The 19,413-nt window shown below is 41.8% G+C and overlaps 1 protein-coding gene across 1 annotated transcript in view; it reads left to right on the forward strand.

Moving 5' to 3' along the window:
• The window catches only part of CDKL4 (cyclin dependent kinase like 4), a 56,700-nt gene extending 38,153 nt beyond the window's left edge, over nucleotides 1-18,547 (forward strand). The window contains exons 5-9 of the mRNA XM_028831739.2: nucleotides 4,824-5,021; nucleotides 7,650-7,732; nucleotides 10,038-10,094; nucleotides 15,375-15,509; nucleotides 18,322-18,547. Of these exons, the coding sequence (XP_028687572.2) occupies nucleotides 4,824-5,021; nucleotides 7,650-7,732; nucleotides 10,038-10,094; nucleotides 15,375-15,509; nucleotides 18,322-18,423 (575 nt within the window). The 3' untranslated portion in view covers nucleotides 18,424-18,547. The remainder of the gene's footprint in view (nucleotides 1-4,823; nucleotides 5,022-7,649; nucleotides 7,733-10,037; nucleotides 10,095-15,374; nucleotides 15,510-18,321) is intronic.
• Nucleotides 18,548-19,413: the final 866 nt, after the last annotated feature.

Here is a 19,413-nt window from a genome sequence, read left to right on the forward strand (position 1 = left end):
TCCAGCCATTCCACTTCTAGGTACATACCCCCAAAAAACTGACAGCAGGGACTTGAAGATATTTGTATGCCAATGCTTATAGTAGGATTATTCACAATGACAAAAGGTGGAAACAACCCAAATGTCCATCAAGGATGAGTGGATAAACAAAATGTAGTATATACATATAATGAAATCTTACTCAGTCTTAAAAAGAAATGAAATTCTGATATATGCTACGACATGGATGCACCTTGAAAACATTAAGCCAAGCGAAATAACACAGACAGAAAAGGACAAATATCATATGATTCTATTTACATGCTCTACCTAGAATAGTCAAATTCATGGAGACAGAAAAAAGAATAGTGGTTATCAGGACTAGGGGAAGGGAGAATGGGGAGCTATTGTTTAAAGGATACAGAGTTTCAGGCTGGGGTGATGGGAAAATTTTGGAAGTGCATGGTGGTGATGGTTGCGCAACACTGAATGTACTTCATGCCACTGAATTGTACAATCTTAAATGGTTAAGTGGTAAATGTTATATTATGTATATTTTACCACAAAATAAATGTAAGCTCCTCCTATATATAGATGTATAGATATACACAGAGAGGTAAAAATTTTAAAGTCAATAACCAAAGGAGAGAATATTTCAAAATTGGTAATAGGTTGATAGATAAGAGCTTATATAAATTGGTTTAAAAAAAAAACACAAAAGCTCTGAGTAGAAAAATTAGCAAGATATCGACAGTTCACAGATGAAAGAAAAGGCTAAAAACATGAAATAGTCTTCATCTTCACTGATATCAAATAAATGCACATTAAAATACTACTCTTCACCAATGAAGCTGGCAGAGTATTTTTTGTTTGTTTGTTTGTTTTTGAGACAGAGTCTCACTCTGTCACCCAGGCTGGAGTGCAGTGGCGTGATCTCAGCTCATTTAAACCTCCACCTCCAAGGCTCAAGCAATCTTCCCACCTCAGCCTCCCGAGTAGCTGGGACGAAAGATGTATACCACCACACAGGGCTAAATTTTGTATTTTTGGTAGAGACAGGGTTTCACCATGGGTCCCAGGCTGATCTCGAACTTCTGGCCTCAAGTGATCCTCCCACCTCAGTCTCCCAAAGTGCTGGGATTACAGGTGTGAGCCCCCATGCCCAGCCAGATTTTTCAAACAATAACTACACAGAGCTCACAAGATTGTTTTTAGCGGGAACACAATTTTGAACAAATCCTTGAGAAAGCAGTAAGTGCCCTTTGTATCTTTAATTTCGCTTTTAGGAATCTCTCATAATCCAAGATACTACCCCCCAAAATAATACAACATAATATTCACTGTAGAACCATTTATTACTGAGAAAAAAATTAAGAGGAACCCAGTCATTCAGAAATACGGAAATGGCTAAAGAATTTATCTGACTTAATACTGTAAAAATATATTTTTAAAGGATTTTAATGACATGAGAAATGCTCTAGCTCACAACATGGGGCTAAATGAAAAAGAACACATAGCTGCACATACAGACTGATCCCAGTTCTATTCCCCAGGTTAACTTGGTTTCTGTCTGGGTGGTAGGTGATATTTTTATTTTCTTCTTTATGCTTTTTTGTATTTTCCAAGTTTTCTACAAAGAACATAAATTTCTTTAATAATTTTATAAATGGGCACTGTGGCCCACGCCTGTAATCCCAGCACTTTGGGAGGCCAAGGCAGGCGATCACCTGAGGTCAGGAGTTCGAGACCAGCCTGACTCGCATAGAGAAACCCCATCTCTACTAAAAATACAAAATTAGCTGGGCATGATGACGCATGTCTGTAATCCCAGCTACTAGGGAGGCTGAGGCAGGAGAGTCGCATGTACCCGGGAGATGGAGGTTGTGGTGAGCTGAGATCATGCCATTGAACTCCAGCCTGGGCAACAAGAGCGAAACTCCTTCTCAAAAATAATAATAATAATTTTATAAGTGATGTTTACACCTCTCAATCTAATAATTCCACTCATAGAAAATCATTCTAAAGGAATAATTCTTTTTTTTTTTTTTTTTTAGAGAGAGAGATTTTGCCATTTTGCCCAGACTGGTCTCGAATACCTAGGCTCAAGTGATCCATCCCCTTCAGCCTCCCAAAGTGCCGGGACTACAGGCATGAGCCACCAAGCCCAGCTCCATTTTTTTTTTTTTTTTTAAAGAGATGGAGTCTCGCTCTGTAGCCCAGGCTGGAGGGCAGTGATATGATCATAGCTCACTGCAGCCTCAACCTCCTAGGCTCAAGCTATCCTCCTGCCTCAACCTCCCATGTAGCTGGGACCACAGGTGCGTGCTACTATGCCTGGTTGATTTTTTTTATTTTTATTTTTGTAGAGACAAGATTTCACCATGTTGCTCTGGCTGGCCTCAAACTCCTGGGCTCACACAATCCGCCTGCCTTGGCCTCCCAAAGTGCTGAGGTTATAGGCGTCAGCTAGCGTGCCTGGCCTTGAAATAATTCTAAATACAGAAAAAGTTTTGTGCAGGGATGATTGAAAAATAATGTGGTGTTATTTGTAGTGAAAAAATGTTGGACAATTTGGGGAAGGTAAAGTAAATCCTGGCGTATGCACTTGGTAAGCTGTTACGCGGCCATTAAACTCAAGTTTAGGAAGAGTTTATAACAACATGATAAATGCATAGAATTCAATGAAAAAAATCAGGACACAAAATTTTATATGTAGTATGATCAAAAGTACTTGTACCGGCCTGAGCAACGTAGTGAGACCTCCATCTATAAAAATTAAAAAAAAATTTTTTTTTTAATTTTTTTTTTTTTTAATTAGCCAGGCATAGTTTCAAGCCCCTATAGTCCCAGCTACTCAGGAGGCTGAGGCAGGAAGATCACGTGAGCCCAGGAGTTCAAAGCTGCAGTGAGCTATGATTGTTTCACTGCATTTTAGCCTAGGGGACAGCATCACCCTGCCTCCACAAAAGCACTCAAAACTATGCTGTAAATAAGAAAAAGACTCAAACAAAATACACCAAAAGATTAACACAAGGTACCTTTGGGTAGTAAAACTTGGGTTTATTTACCTTCTTTCTGTTTTCTTATGTATTTTTTCATATTCTCTGCAGTGAGCATATATGACTTTTAAGTTGAAAAATGTTCCAAACAAATAAAACAGCTGACATAGCCTGTGAATAGTGACAATTGCTAGTGGTTGTTATTTTCCTTCTTATTCTCTATTTTGCAAATTTCCATTACGGTATTTATTAATTTTTATCCTTTAAAAGTTTATATAATTTTATAAAAGAGCAATGAGCAAGTAAGATTATTTCCTTTTCCCACTCCTATGAGGACTGTTCTCTGACCAGAGCTGCAGCCGCTATTTTCTGAGCTGCCTTTTGTGGCAGCATCTTTGGGGCTACCCAACGACTTTACTAAGGAGAATTGCGCATTACCTCATCTCTGCAAGCCGGGCTGCTTTCCAATTGTTCCTCCTCTGTAATGCATGTGTAGGGCTCCTTATCGTTCAGGGTCATGTGATGATTCTGGGATTGGCTTCCATCCACTTGGAGGCAGGTGTCTTGGGTCCAGGCAGTCCACACCTGTGGCATAGGGCAGGGCTGGGCAGTGAGGGTGCACCCAGCTCTCTGTCATCTGTCTATCACATACCACAGAGGACTCATATACATAGTACAAGGAGTCAAATTGAGGTCTTTGTCACCATGGGTCCTAAGTAACACATTTGGATAGAAAAATTAATTTATGCAATTGTCTAGTGCTGCATTAGTTTCCTGGGGCTGCCATGATACATTACCACAATCTGAGTGGCTGAAAACAACAGAAATCTATTTTCTCACAATTCTGGAGGCCAGACATCTGCCATCAAGGTTTCAGCAGAGCCACATCCCCTCTGAAGGCTCTAGGAGAGGACCCTTCCATGTCTCTATCCTAGCTTCTTTTTTGTATATGTGTGAGTCAGAGTCTTACTCTATCGCCCAGGCTGGAGTGCAGTGGCGTGATCACGCCTCACTGCAGCCTCCACAAGTTCAAGTGATTCTCCTGCCTCAGCTTCCCAAGTAGCTAGGACGACAAGCACACACCACCATGCCTGGCTAATGTTTGTATTTTTAGTAAAGACAGGGTTTTGCCATGTTGCCCAGGCTGGTCTCTAACTCCTGACCTCAAGTGATCTGCCCACCTCGGCCTCCCAAAGTGCTGGGATGACAGGCGTGAGCCACCATGCCCGGCCTCTATCCCAGCTGCTGGTGGATGTGGGAAACCTTGGCATTCCTGTGCTTGCAACTGCATCACTCCAGTCTCTGCCTCCAGTATCACATGGCATTCTCTGTGTCTCTGTGTCCCTGTAAGGATTCAAGTCATTGGATTTAGAGTCCACCCTAATCTAGTATGACCTCATCTTAACTAATTAATTACATCTGCAAAAACCTTATTTCCAAATAAGGTCACATTCACAGTACCAAGAAGTAGAACTTCAACCTATCTTTTGAGGGGACGCAATTCAACGCACAACAACTCCCATGCTGATGATAAAATGGAAACCAACAATGCAGTTTAGACTTAAAGTCACACTCCAGAAATTCTCATTCCCCTCATCACTACCACACCACCCGCTGCCCCAGTTTGGAGTAATAATAGATGTTAGTTACCTAAAATGCTCTTGAATGTCAAATTTACTATGTCAATGCACAGTAACTGTTTCCTCAATTAGTGCCTCACTGCATTAACTGTTAAGAGTATCATGGCCTCTGATGGTTATTGAAGGCTGAATGCCTGATGTGTTCTTGGGAGCAGTTCACATGTTGGGAGAATTGACTTACCTGATCTGATTGATGCATTTGCAGTTCCAGGAGATGCCTACACCGATTATGTAGCTACGAGATGGTACCGAGCTCCTGAACTTCTTGTGGGAGATACTCAGTATGGTTCTTCAGTAGATATATGGGCTGTTGGTTGCGTTTTTGCAGAGCTCCTGACAGGCCAGCCACTGTGGCCTGGAAAATCAGATGTGGACCAACTTTATCTGATAATCAGAACACTAGGTATGAATTGCATTTTATGGCGACAGAGGTGCTGAACTGTTATAGCATTCATAGCATTCATATGTTACAATAAATAAATACATACATACACAAATAAATAAATAGAAAAAACAAGAGTTTTATTGCTTCTTCAAACTTTAAACTTAGGATGGTTGCTCTGGGGTCTGGGTTGTAGCCAAAGCCCAATCCTTTTCTAAACATGTAGAACCCTAACTCCTCTCAGGGAGCTCTCAGACCCCTTTCCAGGAAAAGTCAATTAGCCGTGGAATAAACTATACATTTACTTTCCATATCAGACTAAGATAGGGATAAGGATATGAGTCAGCTGCTGAGAGCCTAGTGTAAGATATTTGATCAAGTGCAATTTCTGTCCACTGTAAAAGAGGTTTCCCCCCTTTATTCTAGAGCAGGAATCAGCAAATTGTTTCCATAAAAAGCTAGATGGCAAATATTTTAGGTTATGCAGACTGTACAGTCTCTGTTGCAATTCCCCAACTCTGCTATTGTAGTGCAAAAGCAGCCATACACAGCATGTCAACAAATGAGCATAGCTGTGTTCCCATAGAACTTTATGGACACAGAAATTTTAATTTCTTCTAGTTTTCACATGCAACAAAACATCAAAAAATCTTTTTTGACTTTTAAAAATCTGCTTAAAAATGTAAAACCAATTCTGAGGTCACAAGCCGTACAGAAACAGGCGCTAGGCCAGATTTGGCCTGCAGGCCATAGTTTGGTGGACCCCTGCCGGAGAGCTTAAGAGTCTGATTTTACTTCCTGATTAGGAGTGGCTGCTGAAGTTTCGAATAATGTTAACACATCTTCTTTGTATAGTACTTTAGAATTTACAAATTACTTTCATACGCATCATCTTTTTCAGTCTTAAGAAAAACCTGTTAAGGAAGTTACAATGTTTTTAATTGTGCCTATGTTATAAATGAGGAAACAGAGGCTTAGGGAGCTTCCATGATTGGCCTGAAGTTGCATAGCCAGGTAAGTGCAGAATAGGAATGGGACTCCAAGGGTTTCTTTCGTGAGCTTTCATTATGTGTCAGCATAACCTGAAAAGTGAGCCACAGCTTCATGCCAACAGCATAGATGCAAAGAAAGTGATACGTCTACACATAAAATGAGAATTTGTTAATTCCTTCCCACGGGGTCTCCTGGCAGCATGGCTGCTGGACAGATCCCTGTTCAGTTCCAACGTATTATGGAAAATTCTGCAGCATGAAAAATGTGGGGTAGAGTACCACTACCGGCCCCACTTTGTCTGATTCATTCCCTGAGAAGATTCTGGAAATTTGCATTACGGACCTGAGTTTAAATCCTGGATCTGTTAGGTTACTGTGTGATCTTGGACAAGTTATTACACTTCTCTGAACCTCATTTTCCTCATTGGAACAATAGGGATTTAAAATAGCAACTACTCCAACCTGGACAACATAGGCAGACCCCATATCTACAAAAAAATTTTAAAAATTGGTTGGACATGATGGCGCATACCTGTAGTCCCAGCTACTCGGGAGGCTGAGGTGAAGGATTGCTTGAGACTGGGAGATCGAGGCTGAAGTGAGCCATGATTGTGCCACTGCACTCCAGTTTTGGCAACAGAGAGAGACCCTGTCTCAAAATAAATAAATAACAACTATTGTCTTGAGATTATGAGATGAAGTCTCATCAAATCTCATTTATGAGATTAAATGAGATAATGTGTGTAAAGACTGTAGAACCATTCTCTCACCTTGTCTTTTTTTTTTTTTTTTTTTTGAGATGGACTGTCACTCTGTCACCAGGCTGGAGTACAGCGGTGCGATCTCGGCTCACTGCAACCTCTGCCTCCCAAATTCAAGCGATTCTCCTGCCTCGGCCTCCCAAGTAGCTGGGACTATAGGTGTGCGCACCACCACGCCCAGCTAATTTTTTGTATTTTTAGTAGAGACAGGGTTTCACCATGTTGGCCAGGATGGTCTCGAGCTCTTGACCTTGTGATCCACCTCCCCCGGCCTCCCAAAGTGCTGGGACTACAGGCATGAGCCAACGCGCCCAGTCTTCACCTTTTGATGGAGGCTGAATGGTGACCACATGTGACGAAGAGACTGGTTTGGGAGAACTGCCCTTACCTGAGAAGGCATACGTCTGCAGAATCCCATTCCTCTCATCTCTGGAGGGACCAATCAGGCACAATATTTCTTTCACACCTGCACTTCAGGCATTAACCCTGTTTTTTGTCTTTTTTGTTTGTTTTGTTTTTGTTTTGAGATGGAGTCTTGCTCTGTCGCCCAGGCTGTAGTTCAGTGCCATGATCACAGCTCACTGCAACCTCTGCCTCCCAAGATCAAGTGATTCTCCTGCCTCAGCCTCCTGAGTAGCTGGGATTACAGGCACTGACCACCACGCCCAGCTAATTTTTGTATTTTTAGTAAAGACGGGGTTTCGCCATGTTGACCAGGCTGGTCTCGAACTCTTGACGTCAAGTGATCCACCTGCCTTGGCCTCTCAAAGTGCTGGGATTACAGGTGTGAGCCTGTAATCCTTCAGGATTACACCTGGCCTTCAGGCATTAACCATTTAAACACTTGATTATTCTTTGCCAAATTTATGATGAATTATGTGGTTTGTATTTTACAGGAAAATTAATCCCAAGACATCAATCAATCTTTAAAAGTAACCGGTTTTTCCACGGCATCAATATACCTGAACCAGAAGATATGGTAAACTGCTCTATCTTGAATATTTTATTACTTGTGTTGCTGCTTTCTTTAAAGAGGTAGTTGTTTCTTATTTATTTATTTATTTAGAGATGATATCTCACTCTATCACCAAGGCTGGAGTGCAGTGGCAAGGTCATGGCGCACTACAGCCTCAACCTCCAAGACTCAAGTGATCCTCCCACCTCAGCCTCCCCAATGCTGGAATTACTCATAGGAGCCACCATGCCCGGGCTGTTTCTTTTTTAATATTTGTGGTTTTGGCTTCTTGTGACATATTGACACAGTGTATTAGTCTGTTTTCACACTGCTGTAAAGAACTTCCCTGAGACTGGGTAATTTATAAAGGAAAGAGGTTTAATTGATTCACAGTCCTGCATGGCTGGGGAGGCCTCAGGAAACTTACAATCATGGCAGGAGGGGAAGCAAACATATCCTTCTTCACAAGGTGGCTAGAGAGGTGAGGGCACAAGGGAAAACTGCCACTTTTGAAACCATCGGATTTTGTAAGAATTCCCTTACTATCATGAGAACAGCATGGAGGAACCCCCGTCATGATCCAATCACCTCCCTCTCTCAACACATGGGGGTTATAATTTGAGATGAGATTTGTGTGGGGACACAGAGCCAAACCATATCTCATATATTGAAGAAACTATATGAAAACTACATTACAATGAGCCAGGAAAAATGCTTTAAATGTTTACTTGTCTTAACTATTCAAAAATTAATGTTAAATTTAAAGTGAAAGTATATTTAGTATCTTAGATACGACATACTTTTAATCCATTGGTCAGAGCCTTAGGAGAATTTTCCCTTAAATAGTTATATTCTCATAAAGACTACTTATAGTAGTCTTATTCATTTTGACAAAAATGCATTTTAAAATTTTTTCGGCTTGTAAAACAAAACTCAAATCAATCAAAAGCTTTTTTCACCACATATATTTTTACACGGGTGGTTGTTTTACAAAATGATCCCCATTGTACTCATTAAACTCCAAATCACAGGGATCATCTCTCTACTCTTGCAATGGTCTTTGCCTTTATTTGAAAACGTATCAATGACCACTTGACTCTCTCTCTTACCCTCTGAAGACATTGACTTCCTGTGTGTGTTACCTAAGTTCAGGCTATGCTCTTTAAAGCTCCATATGGTCCAGAATCTGCCTATAAAAGAAAAAACTGCCGGGAAAAGCATGTGTCCACACTCCAGCTGTGCTGGAGTCAGAACCATGTGCGGATGGGAAAAACTCTGAGAAGGCAAATCATGATCTGTGATAGGTGTGAACTGTCCAAATAACCTGAGCTCCAAATGATCCCAACCATCTCTAGACACCCTGTTCATTTTAAATCAATTATTTCATATAATGTCTTGATTTATATACTGGTTTTCTTTTTTATTGTCTTTGTTAAAACCTTTAACAAATGTAATACAAGGTTAAAGGCTGAACTGCAAGGTTAAAGGTTACAAAGGAATATTTATATAACATGTGTTTAAAGATTAAACTACAACAAATTTAAGTGTCTTAAGTTTCCCACCGTTATCTTTCAGGCATCTCCATCCCCTTCCTTCCTCATCATTCTGAATGTTGTGTTTTTCATTCTTTTGGTTTCTGTAGTGTTCTTATGCATGTAGTCCAAGGTATTTTCGTGAATACTCGAAAACATCCTTAGAAGTAGATCAGGCACAGATTTTACGGCACTGTTGTGGGATTTCAGATGGGAGCATTTGGGACCCACATTCACCCAGCATCAACTGCAAGACATTGTGAAATTAAGAAAATAACTTCATTTTATGTATTTCAGATCTTTACAGTGTACAATTATATAAAAGCATGATTTTTTAAAAATATATTTAAAATGAATTATCTAACCTACTAGAGGGTCTTTCTTTAAAGTGTTGTTATTACTAATATATTCAAAATATAGGCCAGGTGAGCTGGCTCACCCCTATAATCCCGGCACTTTGGGAGACTGAGGCAGAAGAATCACTTGAGGCCAGAAGTTTGAGACCAGCTCATGCAACATAGCAAGACCCCATCTCTACAAAAAAGTAAAAAATTAGCTGGGTGTGGTGGCACCCACCTATAGTCCTAGATACTCAGGAGGCTGAGGTGGAAAAATCTCTTGAGCCCAGGAGTTCAAGGTTAGAGTAAGCTATGATCATGCCACTGCACTGCAGCCTGAGAGACAGAGGGAGACCCTGTCTGTAAATACACACATACACACACACACACACACACACACACACACACACAATTACTTTGTTGTTATGTAATATTGAATGTTTTAACTTTGTTTTTCAGGAAACTCTTGAGGAAAAGTTCTCAGATGCTCATCCTGTGGCTCTGAACTTCATGAAGGTACTTAAGAATCAATTATAACTCTTATTAGCTATAAATTGTAATGACTGAAGCTGGTAATTTGAGGAGGGGTGGAAAGTGGATTAAATAATGCCAAAATAGGATGTAGTCATTGAAAATGATAAAGAACTGTAAAATAATCCCAGTTAAAGGGACATCAGTGGTTAAAGCAGTCATTGTTCTAACATATCTATTAACATTAGTAGATGAGGCAAAATCAGAGCCATGCAGACACCAGACCTAGCTCCTGCACTAGGCCTAAGAGAGATGGTCAAACCAAAGACAGATTCAAATAAAAAGCAGAAGAAACTTACCTCTGCCTAGTCTGCCATTCATGCTTGACCAAATGAAGCCACACTAGAAGGTGTGTGACCCTGCCATCCATTGTATATACCAAAAGCTCATTGGACAATGGGTATGAGGATACTGGAGAGGGTATCTATCTTTAACAGTCAATTAAGTTCTGTCTACAGCAGTGTCTTCCAAATGTGGCTATTCATCTGAATGGCCTGGGAGCTTTTGAAAAATATGGATTCCGGTATCTAGCCTCAGATTGAGAAGGAGAATTTTCATGAGTGGGACCTTGGCATGTGTATCTTTAAACATGCCCTTAGGTGATTACGATCAACAACTCAGTTTAAGACTCATCTGATCTAGACAGTGGGGCCATTTGGATGACCTAGAGTCAACTTTGTAGACCAGCCTTTGTGGGAGTGCTGATCACTGCCATGGTGCTATCCAGAGTGCTGGAGTGCTTCAACCTGAGTCCTCCTGAGAGTCAGAGCCAGATACCCCTGTGCTCTCAGACTCCCCATACCATTGCTCCACCTGACCTCAGCTGCCATCTGTCCTGTCTTACTGCCCAGACCTGCCTTCATCCAGCACTCAGCAGGTCCTGTCCTAGAAGCCCAATTCCCTGACCTTGTTCTTGACAGGTGGTTCTGACCCACCTGCAATTTAGCAAAACCTGCAAGGGAGAAGGGAGGCATCAAGCACTGCAAGCCCAACCAATTCTCAGATAGAAGCCAGAGACGACCTGTGGTTCCCTCGAAGGCAACTCTGGGGCATGAAAACTGCAAGATGTAGGACAAGTTCCCCGTCCTCATCTCCAAAGATGAAGAGCCCTGGTTGGCTGCCTAAGCTTTTAGATGAAGCTAGGTTTGTTACTCAACTATTTTATTTAGACCCATAAGTATCAACCTAAGGCCCAAGAATCCTCTCAGTGCATCGAGAATTGTGCTATTACATGGGTCACACCTTATCTTATAGACTCCTGCCCCATGGTAGATGAAAGAACACTTTAATTCTTTGCAGTTGAGACATCCTTTTTTTTTTTTTTTTTTTTTTTTGAGACAGAGTCTTGCTCTGTCTCCCAGGCTGGAGTTCTCTGCTCACTGCAACCTCCGCCAACTGGGTTCGAGCGATTCACCTGCCTCAGTCTCCCGAGTAGCTGGGACTACAGGTGCGCACAACCACACTGGGCTAATTTTTGTATTTTTAGTAGAGACGGGGTTTCATCATGTTGGCTAGGATGGTCTCCATCTCCTGACCTCATGATCCACTCACCTCGGCCTCCCAAAGTGCTGAGATTACAAGCGTGAGCCACTGTACCCGGCCCAGGACATCTTTAACAGCAAATAAGTACTGGCTGCCATAACTGGTGTTTATCCCATGGGACCGAATCGTAACCTATGCAGGGAACTGCCCAGGTGGATGACGTATTGGGCGGAGTCAAGGGGAGCGGTGGCGTGCAGTGGCCAATCTATGGCAGGTCTTTTGTATTCTCTTCATTAGGTTTAAAATGAGACCATGAGCACAATCTTTCTTATTTATTACTCATTTATTTCCATAGTCATGACTATCCTATCACTATATCAGCTTAAGCTAGTCATCAAAAAGGAGACTATAGACTATTAGAAATTTTATTGGAGCGTTTTCTGTGAAATTTGAAGTTTGGACTTAAGAAAAGGATCCTGACTTGGACTTTACAGTTTTGATTTCTCATCTCCCATCTTCAAGACGTTTTCTGGGTCAGGAGCATGTCTACAGGGAACACCTCTGATTAATCCGTCAGCTTCTTGATATACAGAAAGTTATTAATCCAGGCAGGCAAAGGCTCAGAAGCCTCAGTTCTACTCAGTCCATCTTAGTGCTTCAGAACTAATCAAGCAGGACATTGTTCCCGCTCAGACTCCATGGAGGGAGCTCGGCATTAGTAGTGTCTTCTAAGAATCTAAAAATGTTCTTTAAAATGAAAATTCATAGGTATTTAGTGATGGACTAGATTTCAATAGTTTTGAAAGCCCATATAAAAATATGAATGAGTGAATGAGGCTGGGCATGGTGGCTCATGCCTGTAATCTTAGCACTTTGGGAGTCCAAGGCAGGAGGATCACTCGAGCCCAGGCATTTGAGACCAGCCTGGACAAAGTCAGACCCTATCTCTACAAAACACAAAAAATTAATAAAAATTATCCGGGAATGGTGGCACTTGCCTTTAGTCCCAGCTACTTGGGCGGCTAAGGCAGGAGGATTGCTTGAGCCCAGGAGTTGAAGACCACAGTGAGCCATGATTGTGCCACTGCACTCTAGCCTGGGCGACAGTGAAACCTCATCTCTAAAATTAAATTAAATTAAACGTGAATAAATTCAAGATATATTTGAAAGGAAAACTGATAGGACTTAATTATGACTGATATATGGGGAATAAAGTAGAAGAGGTGGCAAGGATACAGTGCCTGTATTGGTTTTTCAGGTGTTGGCAGGTCCGGGCTTTCTCTGAAAACTCTTGGCAAGGGTCTTTTCTTGCCTCTTCCAGCTTCTGGTAGCCCCAGGCATTCTTTGACTTGGGACAATGTAACTCCAATTTCTACCTCCGTCATAGCATGGCATTCACTCTGTGTGTCTGTCTATGCCATCTTCCCTCTTCTTATAAGGAAACCAATTATAATTGGGTTAGGGGGTCTACTCCATGCCATTATGACCTTGTCTTCACAAATTACTTCTGCAAAGACCTTATTTCCAAATAAGGTAACATTCTGAGGTACTGGGAGTTAGAACTTCAACATATATATTTTTGTGGCGACACAATTCAACCCACAACAGTGACCTTGAGACAGATGTTAAGTAAGCAGTTGCGCCTGCAGGTCTGGAGTTCCTAGGGGAGGTCTGGAATGGAATTGTAGATGTGGAAATCTCTGGTAAACTTTGATAATTGAAGCCATCGGCAGCAAAGAGATCACCTAGAAACCAAGAATAGATGAGAAAAAAAGGGGTGGCTAGGATTTGGCCTTGAGGAACTTTATCCAGCCATCGTGGAGAAGAAGGTAAACTAGCAAAGGCTGGTTTGAAAAGGAGTGGCCAGGAGAGAGGAGCAAGGAAAGTGAGAGATTAGAGAAGCCAAAGAGAAACAAAGTTTCAAGGAGGGCTTGGTCAGTAGTGTCTAATACTATTGAGGAGACAGAATTCAAAACACATGATCGGTTGAAGGCTATGGAAGTAGAGGTCAGAGGTGTTAATAACGAGAGCCACTTTAATGGAACAGTGGAAGCAAAAACCAGAATTGAGTGATAAAGAAATAGAGACTATCACAGTCTGTATTCAAATAGTCTTTCTGGCCGGGTGCAGTGGCTCACGCCTGTAGTTCCAGCACTGGGAGGCCGAGGCGGGCAGATTACTTGAGGTCAGGAGTTCGAGACCAGTCTGGCCAACATGGTAAACCTGTCTCTACTAAAAATACAAAAATGTACTCAGCATGGTGGTGCATGCCTGTAATTCTAGCTATCTGGGAGGCTGAGGCATGAGAATCGCTCAAACCCGGGAGGCGGAGCTTGCAGTAAGCCGAGGTGGCGCCACTGCATTCCAACCTGGCTGACAGCCAGAACGAGACTTTGTCTCAAAAAAACAAACAAAAAAAAGTTTTTCTGTCCTGGTTATAGCCCTGACAGTATTAGGGTTTGAGGAGAATGCTTCGGCAGCTGGGGCTGATATATGGCATGGGTCATTAATTAGGGGTCATTTGCTTGGACCAGGCAGTAGACATGGAGGGACAGGTAAGTCTAGTTTTGCTGAGCAGGATTGTTTCTTGAAGAACAGGACTAATCAGATCGCTCGCCAAGGGCCAGGTGCTACTGCTTACGGGCAGGCAGCTTCAGGGATCTCAGAGATCTGAGGTCAGCTGGTGTCAGGGAGGAACAGACACCACAGGGCAGTGCCCGACTGGGGCAGCCTCAGGCAATGCAATTGTCTGGGCTTCAGAATGTCTCAAAACAATGTTTGTGACGGTGGTGAGCCTTATTTCTCTCTTATGGATGGAAGGCAATAATTGTCAGGTCATCTGTGCCTGGGTATTGTAAAGCTGCTCCTTTTAAAAATGCAAATGTAGGAGAGATGGGGTCTCACTATGTTACCCAGTCTGGTCTAGACCTCTGGCCTCCTGAAGTGCTAGGATTACAGGCATGAGCCACCAGGTCTGGCTTAAAGCTACTGTTTATGGATCATAATCTGTGTTTATTGATGGGCAAAGTCCCACTGTCTGGCTGGAGTATCAGTGTTTCTCAGAGAAAACCTCTTTGTGTCAGGACCCCCACAGACCCCTCTGCTGTGATACTCCTCCCCACTCTCAGAAGCCGACCTAGAGGCTTCTAATGGTCTCAAATATAGAAGGGTCATCATGTCACCTTTTCTGTTTTGCCTGTAGTTATTTTTATATGAATATATAGTCCATTCATTTCTCCTTGTTTTAGGTTCACTCTCATGACTGAGGTTCTCACTTCCTCAGCCATCTCCTTAACCCAGATGTTCTCAAACCTGAGCATATGGGCATCGGAATCACCCAGAGAGCTTGTCAAGCACAAACTGCCAGGCCGCACCTCCAGTGCTTCGATTCCCTTTGGCAGGCGGGGGGTAGGACCCAAGACTTCGCGTTTCTAGCAAGTTCCTGCGACGCTGATGTTTTTAGTCCAGGGACTACACTCTGCAGACTGCTGCAAACAATTTGCTTTCAGTAGTGATTTTACAATGTCATTGGTGGGAACACCAGATCTACAGGCGGCCTCTTTCAGAGAGACACTGACCATCCATTCATTCTGCCCTCAAAAGACCTTGAAGTAGCAAAAAGAAGAGCAATCCTATTAACAAGCTCCAACTACTTGATAATACACAAACTTGAAGATTTTCTAAACTCATATTTATCCTAACAAGTTATTACTCAGTTTGTGGGCATGGTAACAAAATAAGCCCCTCCCTCAATATCTTCTTTGTGATTCTCTTCCTCCAAAGGGGTGTCTGAAGATGAATCCAGATGACAGATCAACCTGTTCCCAACTCCTGGAGAGCTCCTACTTTGATTCTTTTCACGAGGACCAAATTAAAAGAAAAGCGCGTAATGAAGGAAGAAACAGCAGACGCCAGCAGGTACTTCCGCTCAAAAGTTAAAGTGCTATAAAAAGAATTCCTTTTTTGTTTTTGTTTGTCTGCCTTTCAAAGTGAGACAAGGTGGACACCAAGACCTTTCGTTTGTACTGGTGTAGTTGTATTTGTCTAGCTTAATAAATATTGGTAATTGATGTAATAAAACCATAGAACTATGAAAATATCAAGATTATTATTACAAAACCTTATTCCAAACACACTTGAATCAAATCGTTACACAACTGTTTGGCTGCTCTGATTGGACATACCACCCACAAGATTGTATACCCGTAATATAACAACTTCATACAATCAAACGCTGATTCCAACAGGACTGAGTTTTGCCAGCATTGCAAAGGAATCCAGGTGCCTTTCTGTAGCCTCCAGAATGTGCAATAAAGGTAACTTGACTCTTCCATCTTTTCACCCACGGCAGGCACCTAAGTCTGCCTTTCCTAGGCTTTTTCTCAAAACCAAGATCTGCCAGCTACAAAGGAATGAAACCCAGACATCTGGGAAACAAATTCTATCCAATGGGCCAGTATTGCAGAACAGTACAGTGACTCTTATGACAAATATTAATTCTGCAGTTTATCAGGTGACTGTCCTTCACTTGCTTTCAGAAAACTTTGAAGTTAAACCATAAACTCCATGGAAATAGGTTTGTTTTGGTTCAGGGCTTTTTCTCACCTTGTAAACCCAGCACCTAAAACAGTATCTGACCCATAGAAGGTCCTTAATATTATTAAAATAAATAAGTAGACGAACATTGCCTAATAATAAACCAAGTTGGTAATTTCCAATTTATCAGAGGCTAGCAATTTTCACAGTTTGCATTTGCTTAATCTTTCATCTTCAATCTAATTTTCAGTCATCTGTCTTCTCATTAGCATGTTTTCCATAAAGGAAGAAAGTGTTGGCTTTTCCCAACCTTTTCATAGTTAAAATAGAAGTTTGTTGGGAGAGAAAAATCAAACTAATCAAGAAGATGAAATGTTAAATCAGTTCTGTGTATCCAAAATCTCCAGGTATCCATATTTTGATTACATGGGCCATTTTACCTTTTACTATTAAATGTTTGCAAATCAAGCCCAATGCAGCTTATACTTAAATAACAACAAAAAAATTAAATAAAGACTGCTGAGGCAGCAATCTGAAAGACAGTGTGAATTGCGTGTAAAAGGACACTCTCCTGTTAAAAACATCTCAGCTGGCGCAGTGGCTCTCGCCTATAATCCCAGCACTTTGGGAGGCCGAGGTGGGCAGATCACTTGAAGTCAGGAGTTTGAGACCAGCCTGGCCAACATGACAAAACCCTGTCTCTTCTAAAAATACAAAAATTAGCCGGGCATGGTGGCGGGTGCCTGTAATCCCAGCTCCTTGGGAGACTGAGGCAGGAGACTTGCTTGAACCTGGGAGGCAGAGTTGCAGTGAGCCAATGTCATGCCACTGCACTCCAGCTTGGGCAACAAGAGCAAGACTCCATCTCAAAAAACAAAAAAAAAAAACACCTCACCGGATTCCCCCCCACACTGGCCTGGGAGGGTGCACAGTGTCAGCTGCCCCTGCTGGCCTCCTGGTTCCCCTAGTCACTGTCTCCCTGGGAATCTGTCACGGACCTCGCCTTGCCTCGAGGGGGTTGGGTGCTGCTCTCCCTTCACAGCTCCAGCTCTCTGCTTGGGTTTACAGCTGTGCTACCCTTTCGTTCAATGCCTGTAACCCAGCTGATACAGATCAGGGACTGTGAACAAGGCCTTCCAAAAGGCCCAGAGGCAACAAAAGGAAAGAAACACAAAGGGCAGCATGTACCTAGAGATGCTCATTTACAGAGATCAGCCCATGTTCTCCATCCTCTGTAAACTGCATCCTATCCACCTCTGCATGGTGGGCCCCCCTGTAGCACACACATAAGGCCAGTCCTAAACAGCTCTCTCCTTCAAGTGAGGTGCCCAGGGAGCCAGACCAAAAGAAAGACAGGGGTGCCTTTCAAGTTCTGGTTTTCCTTCAGAAGACACACCTGACTCCTAGACATTTTACCATGGCAGAAAACAAATGTTACAGAAAAAAATATTTTCATTCATTGTGGTTTCCTTAAGAACTAAATAATGTTTAAAGTTGATAGTAAAGAGGTTTTAAGCCTTTGCTGTTCTGCCAATATCCTAGCTATTAAAAATTTGAGGCCAGGTGGGTGGCCCACGCCTGTAATCCCAGCATTTTGGGAGGCTGAGGCAGGTGGATCACCTGAGGTCAGGAGTTCAAGACCAGCCTGGCCAACATGGTGAAACTCTGTCCTTATCAAAAATGCAAAAATTAGCTGGGCATGGACGCTCATGCCTGTAATTTCAGCTACTTGGGAGGCTGAGGCACAAGAATCGCTTGAATCTGGAGGCAGAGGTTGCAGTGAGCTGAGATTGCACCATTGCACTCCAGCCTGCGCAACAGGCTGAAACAGAGTGAAATGGTGTCCAAAAAACAAAAATTTGTTTTGAGATGGGTATTGTGTAGTCTCCTGGAATTATTGTATAGTAGCTGATGGGCATCTACCTCTTAAACATTGACTAGATACTCAGATTAAGTGTACTGAAATAAATAATACTATATCCATGGGTATCCTAGAATAAGTAATAGAACCTAATTTTCAGGTATCAGAAAATCTCAATTTTTGGAAAGGTAACCCTACTTAATTTTAAAATTGATGTATTTTGACATCTTTGTACCATAAGTATCCACTTGTCTTATCATCTTTAAATCAAATTGTACAAATAAGAATTGTTTTCAATTTACTTTCTTATTTTTTGTCTTGTTCTGCTATTAGAATCAACTGTTGCCTCTCATACCAGGAAGCCACATCTCCCCCACACCTGATGGAAGAAAACAAGTCCTCCAGTTAAAATTTGATCATCTTCCAAACATTTAGGAAAATGTTCTTTCAAGTGCAAAGTAATTTAATATGTACACATTTTGTACAAGTGAGATAGGAATTCACAGTGTTTCAAATGCAAATGAGCCATATGAAAATTAAGATGCCTTCTAGAATTGTTTTGCTCCAATCATTGCTGATTCCTTTCCCCGTGCTTTTACATGCCAACTTTGTCTTTTAGAATATTCCCTTTAAATGTTATAAAGCCTAAAACTGTACATATGGAAGAGACATTTTCAATTTCATCAGAGCAGCCCCTCCTGAGGCTATTTATATGGAGAATTTGTGAGCTTATACTTTGATTTATGAAAAAGATTTACATGTGTCATCTTGCTTCAGCTGACCACATAATTTCTTAAAGCAATATCAGATAGCCTGCCTCACTGTTTGTGTAAGAAATGACATATGTTCCTGCATTGTAATTCACACTTATTGTAACCAGGTCTGTTGAGTAATGCTGGTATCTTATTCTGTGTTTTCACATTGGTGTAGAAAGGGAACCTTGAAAGGTCATTCAGGTTTATTTCTAGATTCCACGGCAGGCTCTCCTTTGTCTGTCTCATGAGGCATTGATGGTTCTATTTTTAAAGCAAGCTAGAGAAAATTACATACAAATTCCAATACATAGCAAACAGTGGACCAATGACAAGGAATTGCCATCCTCATCAGTAATGCCCTCGGATAATTGTCTGTTGTCCTTTGCTATATCACCATTTCTTATCCTTTTCTCCTCCTGTCTAAATCATCTCAGGACCCAAGCCGATCCTCTGGGGTGTGTTGTCTAAATAGCTCATTGCCAGTCCTCTCTTGCAAACATTCGCATCCATAGCCTCTATGAAATTGTGCAGCCCAAAACTAGTCAATGTGTCGTAATCAGGTTGGTTTGTAAACACAAGAGCAGGAAGATTATCTTTCAGTTAATATCATTTCATATCTCTTACAAAACAACAAAGCAAAACAAACCCCTCAATAACTGAGCTGAATTTA

The sequence above is a fragment of the Macaca mulatta genome, chromosome 13, assembly GCF_049350105.2.
Source record: "Macaca mulatta isolate MMU2019108-1 chromosome 13, T2T-MMU8v2.0, whole genome shotgun sequence".
Classification (NCBI taxonomy): domain Eukaryota; kingdom Metazoa; phylum Chordata; class Mammalia; order Primates; family Cercopithecidae; genus Macaca; species Macaca mulatta.